The following is a 12,975-nucleotide window of genomic DNA, read 5'->3' as shown; positions in this document are numbered from 1 at the left end:
GGGGGGCGGGGGTGGGGGGCTCGTGCAATATTCATCCCCGCGTTGGGCGCCAATTTGCAAACTGTAGCAGATTAACCGCCAGATTTGGCCCCGCCGCCCCGCCGCTCCGCCGGCGCCACTGCACCATACATTATTTATTGCTAAATCCGACGGTAAACTGTTTTGAGCGATAGATTTTAGCTCCGCGAGCGAACAAAATGGGCTCTTAATCTATTATTTAATCTACTAGCAAACAAGCTTCAGTAGCGTATTATTATCGTATATATAATTTATATAGAAAGTGTTTTCTTTAAATATCAAATAACTATCTGATATGAATTATCAAACAAATTGCAGACAGCTTATAACTTCAAACAGCATAACGCAAAGTTGCATCTCAGAATACACAAAATTATCTCGCTCAGTTAAACTCTGATTGCGTTTAACTAATAACTACCAACTTCGCTGCACATTGTTAAGTTTAGTTGCAAACTTCAATACAAATACTATTTCATAGTTTTCGCTTCTCTACATACGATAACATTCTACAAATCTACTATTAATACACTTAGGGAGACCTCTTAAAGACTCTGAGAGCGACAGTTACCACCTTCTACTACATTTTGTGAAATCTAGCTTTTTAAAATACAATAGCAAAAAAAAAACATACAGACGGTAACAGTACCTCCTTCTTTTAGGGAAGTCGGCAATTAACTAAAAAAACAAAGTAGGCATATGTGTTTTTAAGATAATGCTCTACATGTATTCTAAATTTAATCGAAATCCGTTGAACAGTTCAAGCTACAAACCACAAACATTACGTTCATCCATCTAAATTTTTGCATTAATAATATTAGCAAGACATTCAGGATTAACAGTCTGTGTGCTTCTCTAATTACCCGCGGTTTGAGATTCTCTTTAGATTTCAGCTAACCGCCGGCTACTGTCGATTATTCTACCCAATTACTGATATTTGAACAAGCACTAATTGGATCCGCGGTGATTACACTCCGTATAATTTCAGCGGGAATTAACGTTTCGCCGAATCGGCGTCCAATGTCGGATTGGATAGCAAAGGAAACTTAGTACAATTCTAATAATGAGTTATATATCTATATTTATCTATACTATTATAATAAAGCGTAAACACACACTTCTTTGTTGCCTAAGATGTCAGCAATTACAGCATATTTTTGAATAATTATTTTTTTAATAAAAATCCCTACATTTACTTCACGTTTAAGGCTATATATTTTCACGCCATTAAAGTTAGGGGGTAAATATTTTTGATAAAAACCCTAATGTTGGAAAGAGACCATAATTTGCTGCCAACATCAAGGAAGCAAGATTGCCAAGGTTTGTCATGTCATGTCATTTTGACATTTGCTATTGAGAATTTGACAAATATAAATTATAAAATTAAACCACTAATGGCCAGTTTCCCAACTAATTATAACCATTCTCAGCAACTTCAGGAACCCAGTATAAAAGTAGTTTTCAATCAATTTATCCATATGTAAATAGTTAACATAGCCTTGTCGGTCCTCTGTGACATAACGTCGGATGTGACAATGTTTGTCGGTGCTGCGGAGCGTGACAATTTAACGAGCCGGCGGGCGGCAGGCGGCGGCGTGCTGCGGGCTGCGGAGAGCGTGTTTGCCGACAGCCGCGCTGGCAAACACGGGGGAGACATCTACCAGATTAAACGAACGCTTTACATTCGCTTTGCATCGCCTCGTCCCGCATACCTTATGTTTAGTAACTTTTTATTAATTTGAATTGGCGATAGGAACAATCATCCATACATATAAAATTAGTGTCTGTAATATAAAAAAAAACTTCCAGATATCGGGAAGATGTATTTGCGTTGCTGATAACGAAAATCGTATTTAAAGATTGTTTGTCTGTCTGTCCGCAAGCCGCGTTTGTTCCGAGTAATCTCCGAAACGGCTGGACCAATTTCGATCGGATTTTCACTGAAGTGTAGCTGACATAGCATATTATAGGCTACTTTTTATCTTAATATTGCGTAAACGAAGTCGCGGGCAACAGCTAGTAAAACAATTACAGCAATAATGAATATTTAACAAAAGTTAGAGAACAAAATATTATTTGTTAAAATATTTATCGGATAATAAATTATTTGTTTTATAAAATGTGTAAAACACGTGTCCCTATCAGTCGTCAAGTGTCAGGAAGTTGGGCAGATGATTTGCAATTCCGTGTGAGCGTGACGAGGCGGGATTAGCGGGACAACGGGATAGGGGGACAGCGGGACAGTGTGACAGCGTGACGGCGGGACAAAGCGAGCTTACACGCCATCACACGCGGCTTTATGTTGTCGACGGGACCATTAGCCGAATACGATTACTTCATAATATTCTCGCTTGTAAATATTTTATTACTGGTTAATATTTTAACATTTGTAATTTATGTGTTTTAAAGTTTTTAGAATTCCAATAAAATATTGTTCATATTTACTAAAGTCTAGATATCAAAGTAGATTGTAATGTAAAATCGTAGTAAGATCTTCCTAGGAGACCAGCTATTCAATACGTCCAGAAAGCGTCCCTGGGGACAGCTACTAAGTGGGAAGAGAAAATACTCTATTCATAGCTGATAAAAAAAAGGACTATTTTTGCTTACATTTTTTTGGTTAGAACCAATTTGGACTATACTTCAATTCAGAAAACAGTCTTCTATTTTTATTTTTATTATTTTATTTTCTGTCTAGATTCTTTATTATTAGTGTATAGTTTATTAAGTAATTTTCATAGTAAAACTTTAACATTTAGTTTCTATTTCAAACAATACCCTCAAAGAGATAGTGTAATATTAAACGGCCGAGTTTTGTCCCAGAAGTCGTTTTGTGCAAATTTTCTTTATAGCCGTTTGTGAGGTATTTTTAAAGAGAATATTTATGTGGACAGAGGACGGGGGAGTTCGACAAGGGTTTTACATTTTTAACGTACTTCGTCATACTTATTTATTCACTTTGTAATAAATGATTATGCGAATAATTACACTATATATCTATTAAGTTATTTTCTATTATTATATACACTATGTTGGATAAATCTGTTTTTTATGTTAGGCTTTGCGAAAAAGAGTAAAAGTTTTTACTTTTTTTATTTTGTACATTTAGGTATAATTTTGCTCAATAAAAGTGACTGAGCTTTTTAATTACTTTAATTATTATGTAGCTTAAATTAAATTAAGATATACAATATTACGGGAGCCTGGTAAAAATGTATAAGAGGAAAGTGAACCCGCTTTGTATAGATTTAGATTTTATCTGCGGGAACAATTTCAATTATGAAATGTTGAGTACACGAAGAGTTTCTTACGAGGGTTTGTTTAGCATGAATTGTTAATGCGCGCGGTCACCGGGCCCTTTGACTCCCCGCACCCCGCCCGCACCCCGCGCACACCCCGCGGTGCCCGCACCGCACGCAGCTGCTCACAGTCGTAGACTATTTTACTACTTTAATTAATTATATTTAAATATCTAATTGCTTACACTTTACACATCTTTTGAACAAAATTCGATGTTAGCAATCCGTATTACCGAATGAAACCTAGACTTTAATACATTTCGATTGTCTCAGTCGACGTCATTTACAAAGGTAAATAAATCCGTAATTAAATCGTATCGTCTCGAGCGCGCGTATATAAGTATCGTGAGCGAGGGCGGGCGGGCAGTCGCTGAGCGACGGCCGTCAGAGCATGTTGTCCCTATACCGCGCGTGGCTGGGGCCGAGCCCGTGCGTCGCGCGACCGGCGCCCCCGCCTGGCGCCCATCGCCCCGTGCCGCGCCGGGCTAGGGCGCCTTCGCCACCTCCGGCATCACCACCACCGCCTTCACCTACGCCTAGCTCCACCACTTCGAGTGAGCTGGATGTGGAACGTATCGAAGCTCCTGAGCCTCCTCGACGGACGAGTGGAGCCGTGCTGGATGTGGCATCCTGCGACGGCCCCGTGAGGTTCAGTCGCGTGCTGAACACCGCGTGGCGGGAGGCGGGCGCGGGCCGCGAGTGGGCGTGCCGGCACCGCAAGCCGCGCGCCCCCGTGCACTACTACCCCTGCAAGACCTGCGGCTGCAAGTTCCCCTCGTACTACTTCGTGCACAAGCACCGCAAGCGCTGCCACGGGGAGGAGGTGGAGGAGCACAGGGATCAAGAAGAACCCTCCACCTCCGGCACTCAGCCGCAACTAGACGGATAGCACGTGACCTTGTCACTACCGCTTTAGGTTAATTTAATTATACCATTGTCATTGTTAAATAAATGTTTAATTATTTTAATTTGTTTAATTTCATTGTGAAGTGACTTTTGAGCGAAATTCTTTACATGTGTTAAAAATGGAAAGTGGTTCGAAAATAAATTCACTTTAACCTAAATACAAAAACGACTTTTAAAACCAAACTTATCGAAAACTGAATTAAATATTAAACATGTGGTTAAAATGTTGCGATGTTTAAAAGTTCTGTGGTGTGATCGGAAACTTTCTTAGCTAACTCAACTTTGATAAAAGGGAAACAACTTCATATAACGTCAAAAACATGACGTTAGTACAAAAGTTAATAGTATTTTTAAATTATTCAGAAAAGTTGTGTTGAAAGGGTTAAGTTACGAGTTTCCATTGGTGAAAACATAAACCATGAGAATAATATTAAAACTTCTATTATATTTCCTTACTAGGAGTAACTTGTGGCTAATCGGAGCGATTTAAACAGTAAACGATACGAAAATTATCAATATTTTGTGTGCAATTCAGAAATGAGATTAAGTGATCGACACAATACATAAATATACACATAAATACTATAAAAGACGTTTAACATAATTCATTAAAATAACTATACATAAAATTGTGAAGGAAACCTTGAAAAGTGCAGAATAAGAATTTCCCTTTCCTTACATCTCCTCCCCTGTAACGCTTCCCTTCGACCATTTAGAGTTTTCAAAATGTACTGACCCGGTTCAGGCGTGGGCGGGGGCTGCGTGGGCGTGGGCGGCTGCGCGGGTTGCGGCGTGGGCGGCGCGCTGCCCGACGACACCGGGCACGCCGCGGTCGGGCAAGACACCGCGGTCGGGCAGGACGCGGTCGCTGAACACGTTGTCTGCGAGAGACAAGCTTATAGTCACTAGTAACATTGGAAGTCTAATCTTATAGAGAGAATGAAAGACATGAGGGCTGTCCAAACTATGGTCAGGAGCTTGAATAGTTACGGACAGCAAAATCGTTTTTTATCTTTGCTTTTCACATCATACTATCATAAATGTGAAAGTTTAGATGAAGGGATAGATGGATGTTAGAGTTTGAAGTCTAAACGGCTGACCGGATATAGATATTTAGCATAGATATAGAAAGTGTCCTGGAAGAACACTGAGACTAATAATTTTTTTTAATTCCACACGGATGGAGACGCGGGCAAAAGCTAGTTAATATAAACATTAATGAACAATGTACCGATTTACAAATATTTTGCGGCCACCCTATGTATTTCATCATTTTTTCTATCTAGTTCGGACAGCCCTGAAATAGATAACTGAAAAAAGAAAAGCTGAGGAAGAGACTGTAAAAGACACTTACGGTAATCACGCTGGTGACAGTCGCTGTGAATGTGGGTGGCGTGCTAGCCGGCGCCACGGTGGGTAATGGAACTGATGCCAGCGACATCTCCACTACCAGTTGGCTGTCGGGCACGGGACTGGGCGCGCTTGTCACGCTCGAGCACGTGCTCGTGATAGTTGTCACGCTGGTGGCAGGCGCAGGACTGCCCGGCGTCTCACCCACCGGCGTGACGGTGATCGTGACTGTACTGAGTGCGGCACTTGTGCTGGTACTCGTGCTGGTGATTGTACTGACGCTTGTGCCTGTGCTGGTGGTGGTGGAGCTGGTGCTGGCGGCTGTGCTCGTGGCGGTGAAGGGCTGTGGCGCTGAGGGCGCGGAGGACGCTGGGGGAGGGGACGGCGGTAGGGGCGGCGTCCGGTTCATTTCTGGCCTGTAGGAAAGAGATTTAAGTTATATACTTAACAACCTGGTTGAAGAATTATTTTATAAAATAATGTAATACTAGCTGTTGCTCCCAACTTCGCCCGTGTATCATTAAAAAATTACGAAAAACCTATGTTACCCACAGATAAATTACCTCTTGAATGATGAAATAATTTTTAAAACCGACCCAGTAGGTTTTGGGTTATTTCTTTAAACGCAAAAAAAAAACAAATCTTTCCCTGATATAAGTATTGACGTAATATAATGTAGATTTTATTTGTTTGAACTGACGTTAATTTTTTTAAATAATTCAACCATCATCCAGGTTATATTGAAGTCGCGTTGGCTGAGCCGTGTTGGATGGATGGATAATTAAAAGAGTGGCGAATTGAGCTAATTATGTTTACCGTGGGCGGCTGCAGCCCTCCCCGCGCGCCCCGCACACCCCGCAACCCCCGCGGCGCACTCACTTGTTTGCAATTTAACTCGCTGATTAACAATACACTGACGTTGAATTAAAACTATGATTTATTTAAATTTTTAATTCAATTTCAATGTTTTTCTGCCCTCAAAGATTTTTTTTTAAATTAATTGCAAAGATTATTATACTTAATTTTAATAATTTGTTATTGAGCAATAATTTTTTGATCATTTTTGCAAATACTAAAAATTTTAACACTTTCACTGCGATTACGGTCTTTATTAAAGTGCCCGCAATCAGCAGCACAAGTGTTTAATATATTTTTTTCACAATTTGTTCGTCTCTGCCGAGCTTGTTTTAGATCGCTGGCTTTGTAAAACAGAGTCGGGCGGCGTATTTGTACATCATTAAAATTGGGCCAATTAAAACCAGCCGGGTAGTTATCGCCGGGGGTGGGCAAACACGGGCGGGTTTGCCCCAGCACAGATTGCAAGCGATTTATGTTTTAACAACTTTTATTTAGTTACACTGAAAAAAAAAATATGTGTACCGATTTTTTTTTCGGCGAATTTAGTGTTAGCTTAATCTACTTGTTACTTTACTTTTGTTGTTTGCATATCGCTTTTAATTAATTTTGGTGGAAAAATTATCGTTTTTTTAATCTATGTCTAATAAATCTAAAGCGAGGCGACATGAAATAGATCAATGTTACACATTGGTCGCAAACAGTAGCGTAAAACCTTTCATTCAAGAATGTCAGTAATACCATTTGTGAACTTTCTGTACACTTATATATTAAAACAATAAAAAATATATCAAAAGGATGAAGGACAAAAGATGGACAAAAACGGTGACAAATTGGTATCCAATACACAAGAAACAGAGAAGAGGTGGGCAAGGTAAGAGATGGGACGACGATATAACGAGCTTAGTAGGAAAAACCTGGAGTAGATTAGCTAGAGACAGAAGGATGGCAACTAATGGAGGAGGCTTTTCCCGCACAAGGCGGTCCTTTAAATGAAAACTGAATTTAAACAAAACCAAAGATGTAAATATATATATATTAGCAATAAACATAGAAAAAAAAGAGTGTCAAAACGTTAAAATTGAAATGTAAAAAAAATCAATAAAAGCTTTTTATTTTATTTTCTATTTTATTAATATCAAAATAAATTTAATAATTCTTTGAACATCAAGACATTCATGACCCACAAAATCGAAAAAAAAAACAGTGTTTTTTTCAGTATTTTTCGTTTTTTTTTTAATTTTTGCCTGCTCTATTTCATTATTTCGACTATTTAAAATATTTTAGTTATTAATTAAATAAGAAATCATCAATAGCAATCAAACAAACAGCGTCGTAATGGAAATGAAGTGGGCGAGAGACAGTTATTGGCTTCGGGAAAAACCAACAGTTTTTTTTTGTTAAAGCCGTGTTCCTCTCTCGATCGTTGCTTTTAATTAAGGCAATTAGAAAGATGGGCCGGCGCGGTGTTTGCGTAAAAATCTAAACAAGCCCCGCCACCAGGAGTCGATAGGGATAGGGATGTTCTTTACATCGATAGAATGCAAATCAAGGGAAATTCAGTAGGTCTTAAAAATTAAAGTTCACATAAAATTATTCCCATTAGTTTTCCATTAAATGCAGTTCTTTTTTGTATTTCTTTTATCGGTCCAAATATTCAAGAATATTTAAGTTTTTGAATTGGTGTTTCATTTAGAGTTAAGACTTTTTAGTGACCGAATAACAAAGTTTTGACAAATTTTACGCGTTTGTAAAGGTTTTGTTTAAAAATTAACAATTGTTGTTATCAAACACACTTATGTTTTGCAATTGATTGATACTGGTTTTATATAGTCTTCTTGTTAGGGTTTAATTTGATGTTCACTTTATCGATATCGTAAGAGACATCCCTAGGGCAGGATGATTCCCGCGGGATCCGTGCGCAAATAATCACGGGAGTGATTGTCAACACACGCACGAATATCGCGCCATTATTATTCTATATTTTCTTTATAAACTGTACACAGCTCGCCCCCTCCCCCATCCCGCACTCCGCAGCACACCCCCAGGGATGTCTTCATATCGGAGGTCCAAATTCGTTATATTTAATTTCAATAGAACGCTGATCAATAAAAATATCAAAGAGTGTAATTTACTTTCTATGAACATTCTAACATATTACTATGTAAATAATAATAGGGATGTACTATTTCTTTCGTTTGAAGACGTATATCGATACCTTGATCAATAACTATGTAAAGAGTAAGAGCGTGCGACCACATTTGCCAAAACTATCGCACAACTGTTGTGCGATTGTCGATTGTTTCGCAGCCCCAATGTTTAGTTGCACAACTACAAACCGAGTAGTGTGCGCACAACCATATAAGTTCATAGGAATCAAAGCAACACTAAACACTTGTGCGATAGTTTAGTCAAAGGAATGAACAGTGGTAGAAACCGCTTTAACATCTTTGCTCGAATGTCCCGGCTCGCAAGGTGTAATACCACGACCACACAGAAGACAGGCGTGAAGTGGAAGGAATTCCGCGTTTCGTCTGATGAGTGTGGTGCCGGAGGCCTGATTTTAGTCCCTTTTCCTTTCCACCCTTTTCTTAAGAGGGAAGGATGGGAGGGAAAAGTGGATTTGACGGAGACGCATAGAAAGGGGAAAAGCCAATCAAGGGTAGGCAACACATCTGCAATTGCGGATGTTTATGGGTAGCGGTCGATTTCCATTTCGGTGGATTCAGGTGGCCGCTTGCTCGTTTGCCATCTTATATTATAAAAAATATGACAGATCCATTATAAATTCAGTTATAAATTTCAATCTTTATGCTAATACAGAATATCTCTTGACATAGCTTTAAAAGTATTAAAATCAAGCAGATTTCCTTTCAATAAAATTGACAGATTCTTATACAACAAAGACGAAAGGAATATAAAAAGTTGTGAATATTAAAATATTAATCTGCGAATATAAAATGGAGGTGAAGTCATAACGCCGAGTGGCTGGCAAACAAAGTTGTGCTGGGGCCCGGCTCTGCTCGGAAAATAACCCGTTACCGTGCCTTTACGTTATTTTATTAAGATTAGATTTAAAATACGTTACCAAATTTAAAAGGATAATGTAAAAATCAAGAGGTAAACTTTTCAGAAATAATCTAAGTTAATATTAAATTGAGAGAGATTTTATAACTACGAGTTAAATTCAAACACTAATAATTTTTAATATTAGTAAGGATTCTTTAACACTAGCGTGTGAGTATTAGTATACTCTAAAGAGGTTACAGAATGGTGAATAAAACTGTATCATCATCGTCATCACCAGCTCACTATACTTCCTCACCGAGAGGCTCAGAGCCTACCCTAAGTAAGGGGTGACTAGGCCATAGTCAACCACGCTGGCCCACTGCGGGTTGGTTGACTTCACACATATCTTTGAATTTCTTCGCCGATATGTGCAGGCATCACGATGTTTTCCTTCACCGTATGAACGTCGGTTAAAATATACGTATGAAAATTCGAAAATCACATTGGTACGGCGGGATTCGAACCCAAGACCTGTAGATTACAAGTCAAGTGCTTAAACCACTGAGCCACCGACGCTCTACAGAATTAAATTATTTTAAATAGTTGGCTATACACGACGAATGTTAAAAAACTTGAATAAACCCTGTAAAGATGTAATTCCATTCCATTCCATTCCCTAAATGAGCAAACAGTGAGAATTTTAATATTCTAGACTCGAGAGAATAAGAACGTAACGCGATTTCTTATCCATTCAAAGACATACAACCGGCAATGCAAACAAGATAAAACTACCCGCCATCAAGTCCGCGACTAAAAATTAAACGTTTTTAATAAAAGGGTTCTGTAGTTTTTTAAACTGTAATTTTTAATTAATAAAAAATCAATTAATTGAACAGTCGCTTAACATATTTTTTGTATTAAATCTAAAGTAAGAGAGAATCTTGGAAAAACCGTATGCAAAATAGTAAATATTGTTCAATTTTAATTGATATATAAACACAACAAATTGTGATACATTCCTACCCGAATTTAATGAATGAATTAATATGAAAGTTTGGATGGATGTTTTTTAGAGTTTGTATACTAAACTACAGAACAGATCTATGAGTTTTTTTTTTAATTTCTTTTTAATTCCGCACAGACTGTCGCAGACCAAAGCTAGTCTATACTTCTATACTAATATTATAAAGAGGAATGATTTGTATTTTTGACTTTTGTATGTATTGAAATAACTTATTAACTACTGGGCCGATTTTAAAAATTCTTGCATCATTAGAATGGTAATTTATATGTGAGTGACATAGGCTATGATTTTTTTATTTTTTTTTTCCACGCGGATGGAGTCGCGGAAGAAAGTATTATATAAATGCGGAACCCTAAGCAGTGAATTCTACTATGGGTGAATAATTCATATCTTGTGTTGACTTGGCGTAATTAAAAAGCTCGCGAGACTCCGCAGCAAGACTCGACATAACATGTTTGTTAACCCCCCATCCCTCCCCCCTATCGGTGTAGCATTTCGATATTATTGACTTATTTGTATTAATATTTATGAGTGAATTTATATTTGATTTGTGTTACAGATTTTTATTGATTTCTTTATCATTTTGTATAACGTTTTGATGCTATCAAAGTTATTTTTGATGTCGTTTATTACTATTTTGTCTTCCATGTAAGTAAAATAAATATTTTTACATTGAATGGTAATTAATATTGAAAATTAGCTATCTTATTAATTGATATTAGTAATAATTAATGTTTATAATTAAATGCGAAACTTTGGATGGATGGATGTTTGTTACAGTTTAGGCTACAAACTCTTGATGAAATTAGACATTGATGTAAAGCATAGTCTGGAAGAACACAACCTATTTGTTTATTTTTTAATTCCACACAGACGGAGTCGCGGGCGGAATCTAGTAATCCATATAATAAAGTAATAATGGGACTTACCTCGCTGGATGACTGGGTTGTAATAATTGTATTGATTGTGGCGATGGCGGGGATTGAATCGACTGCAAGCTCTGCATATGCATGCCCTGCATATTCATACCCTGCATGTTCATCTGCTCCCCCATCATGGGGTCGGAGCACTGCATGTCCAGCATGGGAGCGTGCATTGCATGCATGTGCATGTCCTGCATGTCCTGCAACTGCAGCTCGCCCTCCGGCCCCAGCTGGCCCAGGTGTAAGGGCTCCGGCTGCGGGGGCACCGGGATCATGTTCAGCTGCTCTGGAGTCATCTCCTCTACGCACGCCTCCTTCGAATCTGTCGCTCGAGCTGATGTTCCTGTATGGAGATATGTCGGGTCAATTTGTAGCTTTAGAAGTAATATTTCTAATTAAAAATACAGTATATGTTTTGATTCTAACACTTTGCGGTAAGAAAAATGAACCTTTTATTGCTGGTGTCAAAATACGTGTATTTTTCGACATACCAAATACTAGAATTGGTTAATTCTATTTTGTTATAGTTAAAATGATTTTGTACTTTTTGATTAGGGCTTTATAAAAAATATAAGATACGGAATGTGTATATTAGAGGAATTTGAGAATAGCCCCAGTGGTAGAGAAGATAAGGAGTAAAAGGTTAGCATGGGGACAATTTTTTTATGGATGAATCGCATGTAACAAGAACTTTGCTGTGCGGAGGTACTCCGGTAGAGGTCTAGAAATAGATGTATTGCGTGAAAGGTGACATGATCAAGGGAGTGATGTCTGAGATTAAACCTGGTGCTGATTTACAGGAATTGGATCAGATGGGGGAGATGATGATGATGAGATTTAGGTGATAGTGACCCTGCGAGCGCTGCAGGCGGGTGAGCACGCCGGAGGGCATCTCTGGCTCGGGGGCGGTGCGCGGGGGGTTGCGCGTGGAGCGGCGCTGGCGCGGCTTGCGCAGCAGCTGCTTGTAGTTCTTCGCCTTCTTCGACAGGTAGTAGAACCTGCGCCAAGCACACCTCTACAGACAATAACTCCACAATACACACCTATGTACATATGCCATGGAAAATTCACACTCAAATATAGGTTTTTTCTTTACATATGAATTTTATTATTATGGCAATATCTTCATACAATGTAAACTATTAATTTCCCAGCTACTAGTTAGTGTTTTTGGTTTTTTACTTCATGATATTCGTTTCCGAAATACGTAAATGACTTATACTCCCTCGAAACATAGGTAACCTAACAATAATAAGTTACTAGATTATGATAAAATAAATGAAATCTTCAGCAATCCAGTATAACTAATTTTATTGAAGATTTTTAGTACATAAAACTTCCCACTGTTGAAAAGTTGTAAAACATATTTCTGTCTCTTTCCTTCTGTAATACTACCAAAAACGTTTTATTTTAAAAACCTATAGATGAATTATTTCATGTGTCTAACTAAAAAAAATTAAAGTCAAATCGAGAATCGATTTATTGAATAGCATTTTGTATTGTAAATAATAATACTGAGAGTAATACTAATAAAATTTTCTTAGAAACCTCTTTTCCACCTCATTTCATACCTTTCTTACTAATATTACAACTT

General features: G+C 38.1%; 1 protein-coding gene across 1 annotated transcript in view; it reads right to left on the bottom strand.

Annotated features, from left to right (window-relative positions):
* Positions 1–4,363: 4,363 nt before the first annotated feature.
* Positions 4,364–12,975, bottom strand: part of LOC106106010 (nuclear receptor corepressor 1) — an 83,045-nt gene continuing 74,433 nt past the window's right edge. Inside the window, exons 12-16 of the mRNA XM_013286536.1 lie at positions 12,234–12,379; positions 11,388–11,724; positions 5,575–5,986; positions 4,863–5,101; positions 4,364–4,373 (exon numbers count right to left, since the gene is read on the bottom strand). Of these exons, the coding sequence (XP_013141990.1) occupies positions 4,364–4,373; positions 4,863–5,101; positions 5,575–5,986; positions 11,388–11,724; positions 12,234–12,379 (1,144 nt within the window). The remainder of the gene's footprint in view (positions 4,374–4,862; positions 5,102–5,574; positions 5,987–11,387; positions 11,725–12,233; positions 12,380–12,975) is intronic.

The sequence above is a fragment of the Papilio polytes genome, unplaced genomic scaffold, assembly GCF_000836215.1.
Source record: "Papilio polytes unplaced genomic scaffold, Ppol_1.0 DF824269.1, whole genome shotgun sequence".
Taxonomy (NCBI): domain Eukaryota; kingdom Metazoa; phylum Arthropoda; class Insecta; order Lepidoptera; family Papilionidae; genus Papilio; species Papilio polytes.
This window is presented reverse-complemented; position numbering and strand designations above follow the sequence as displayed.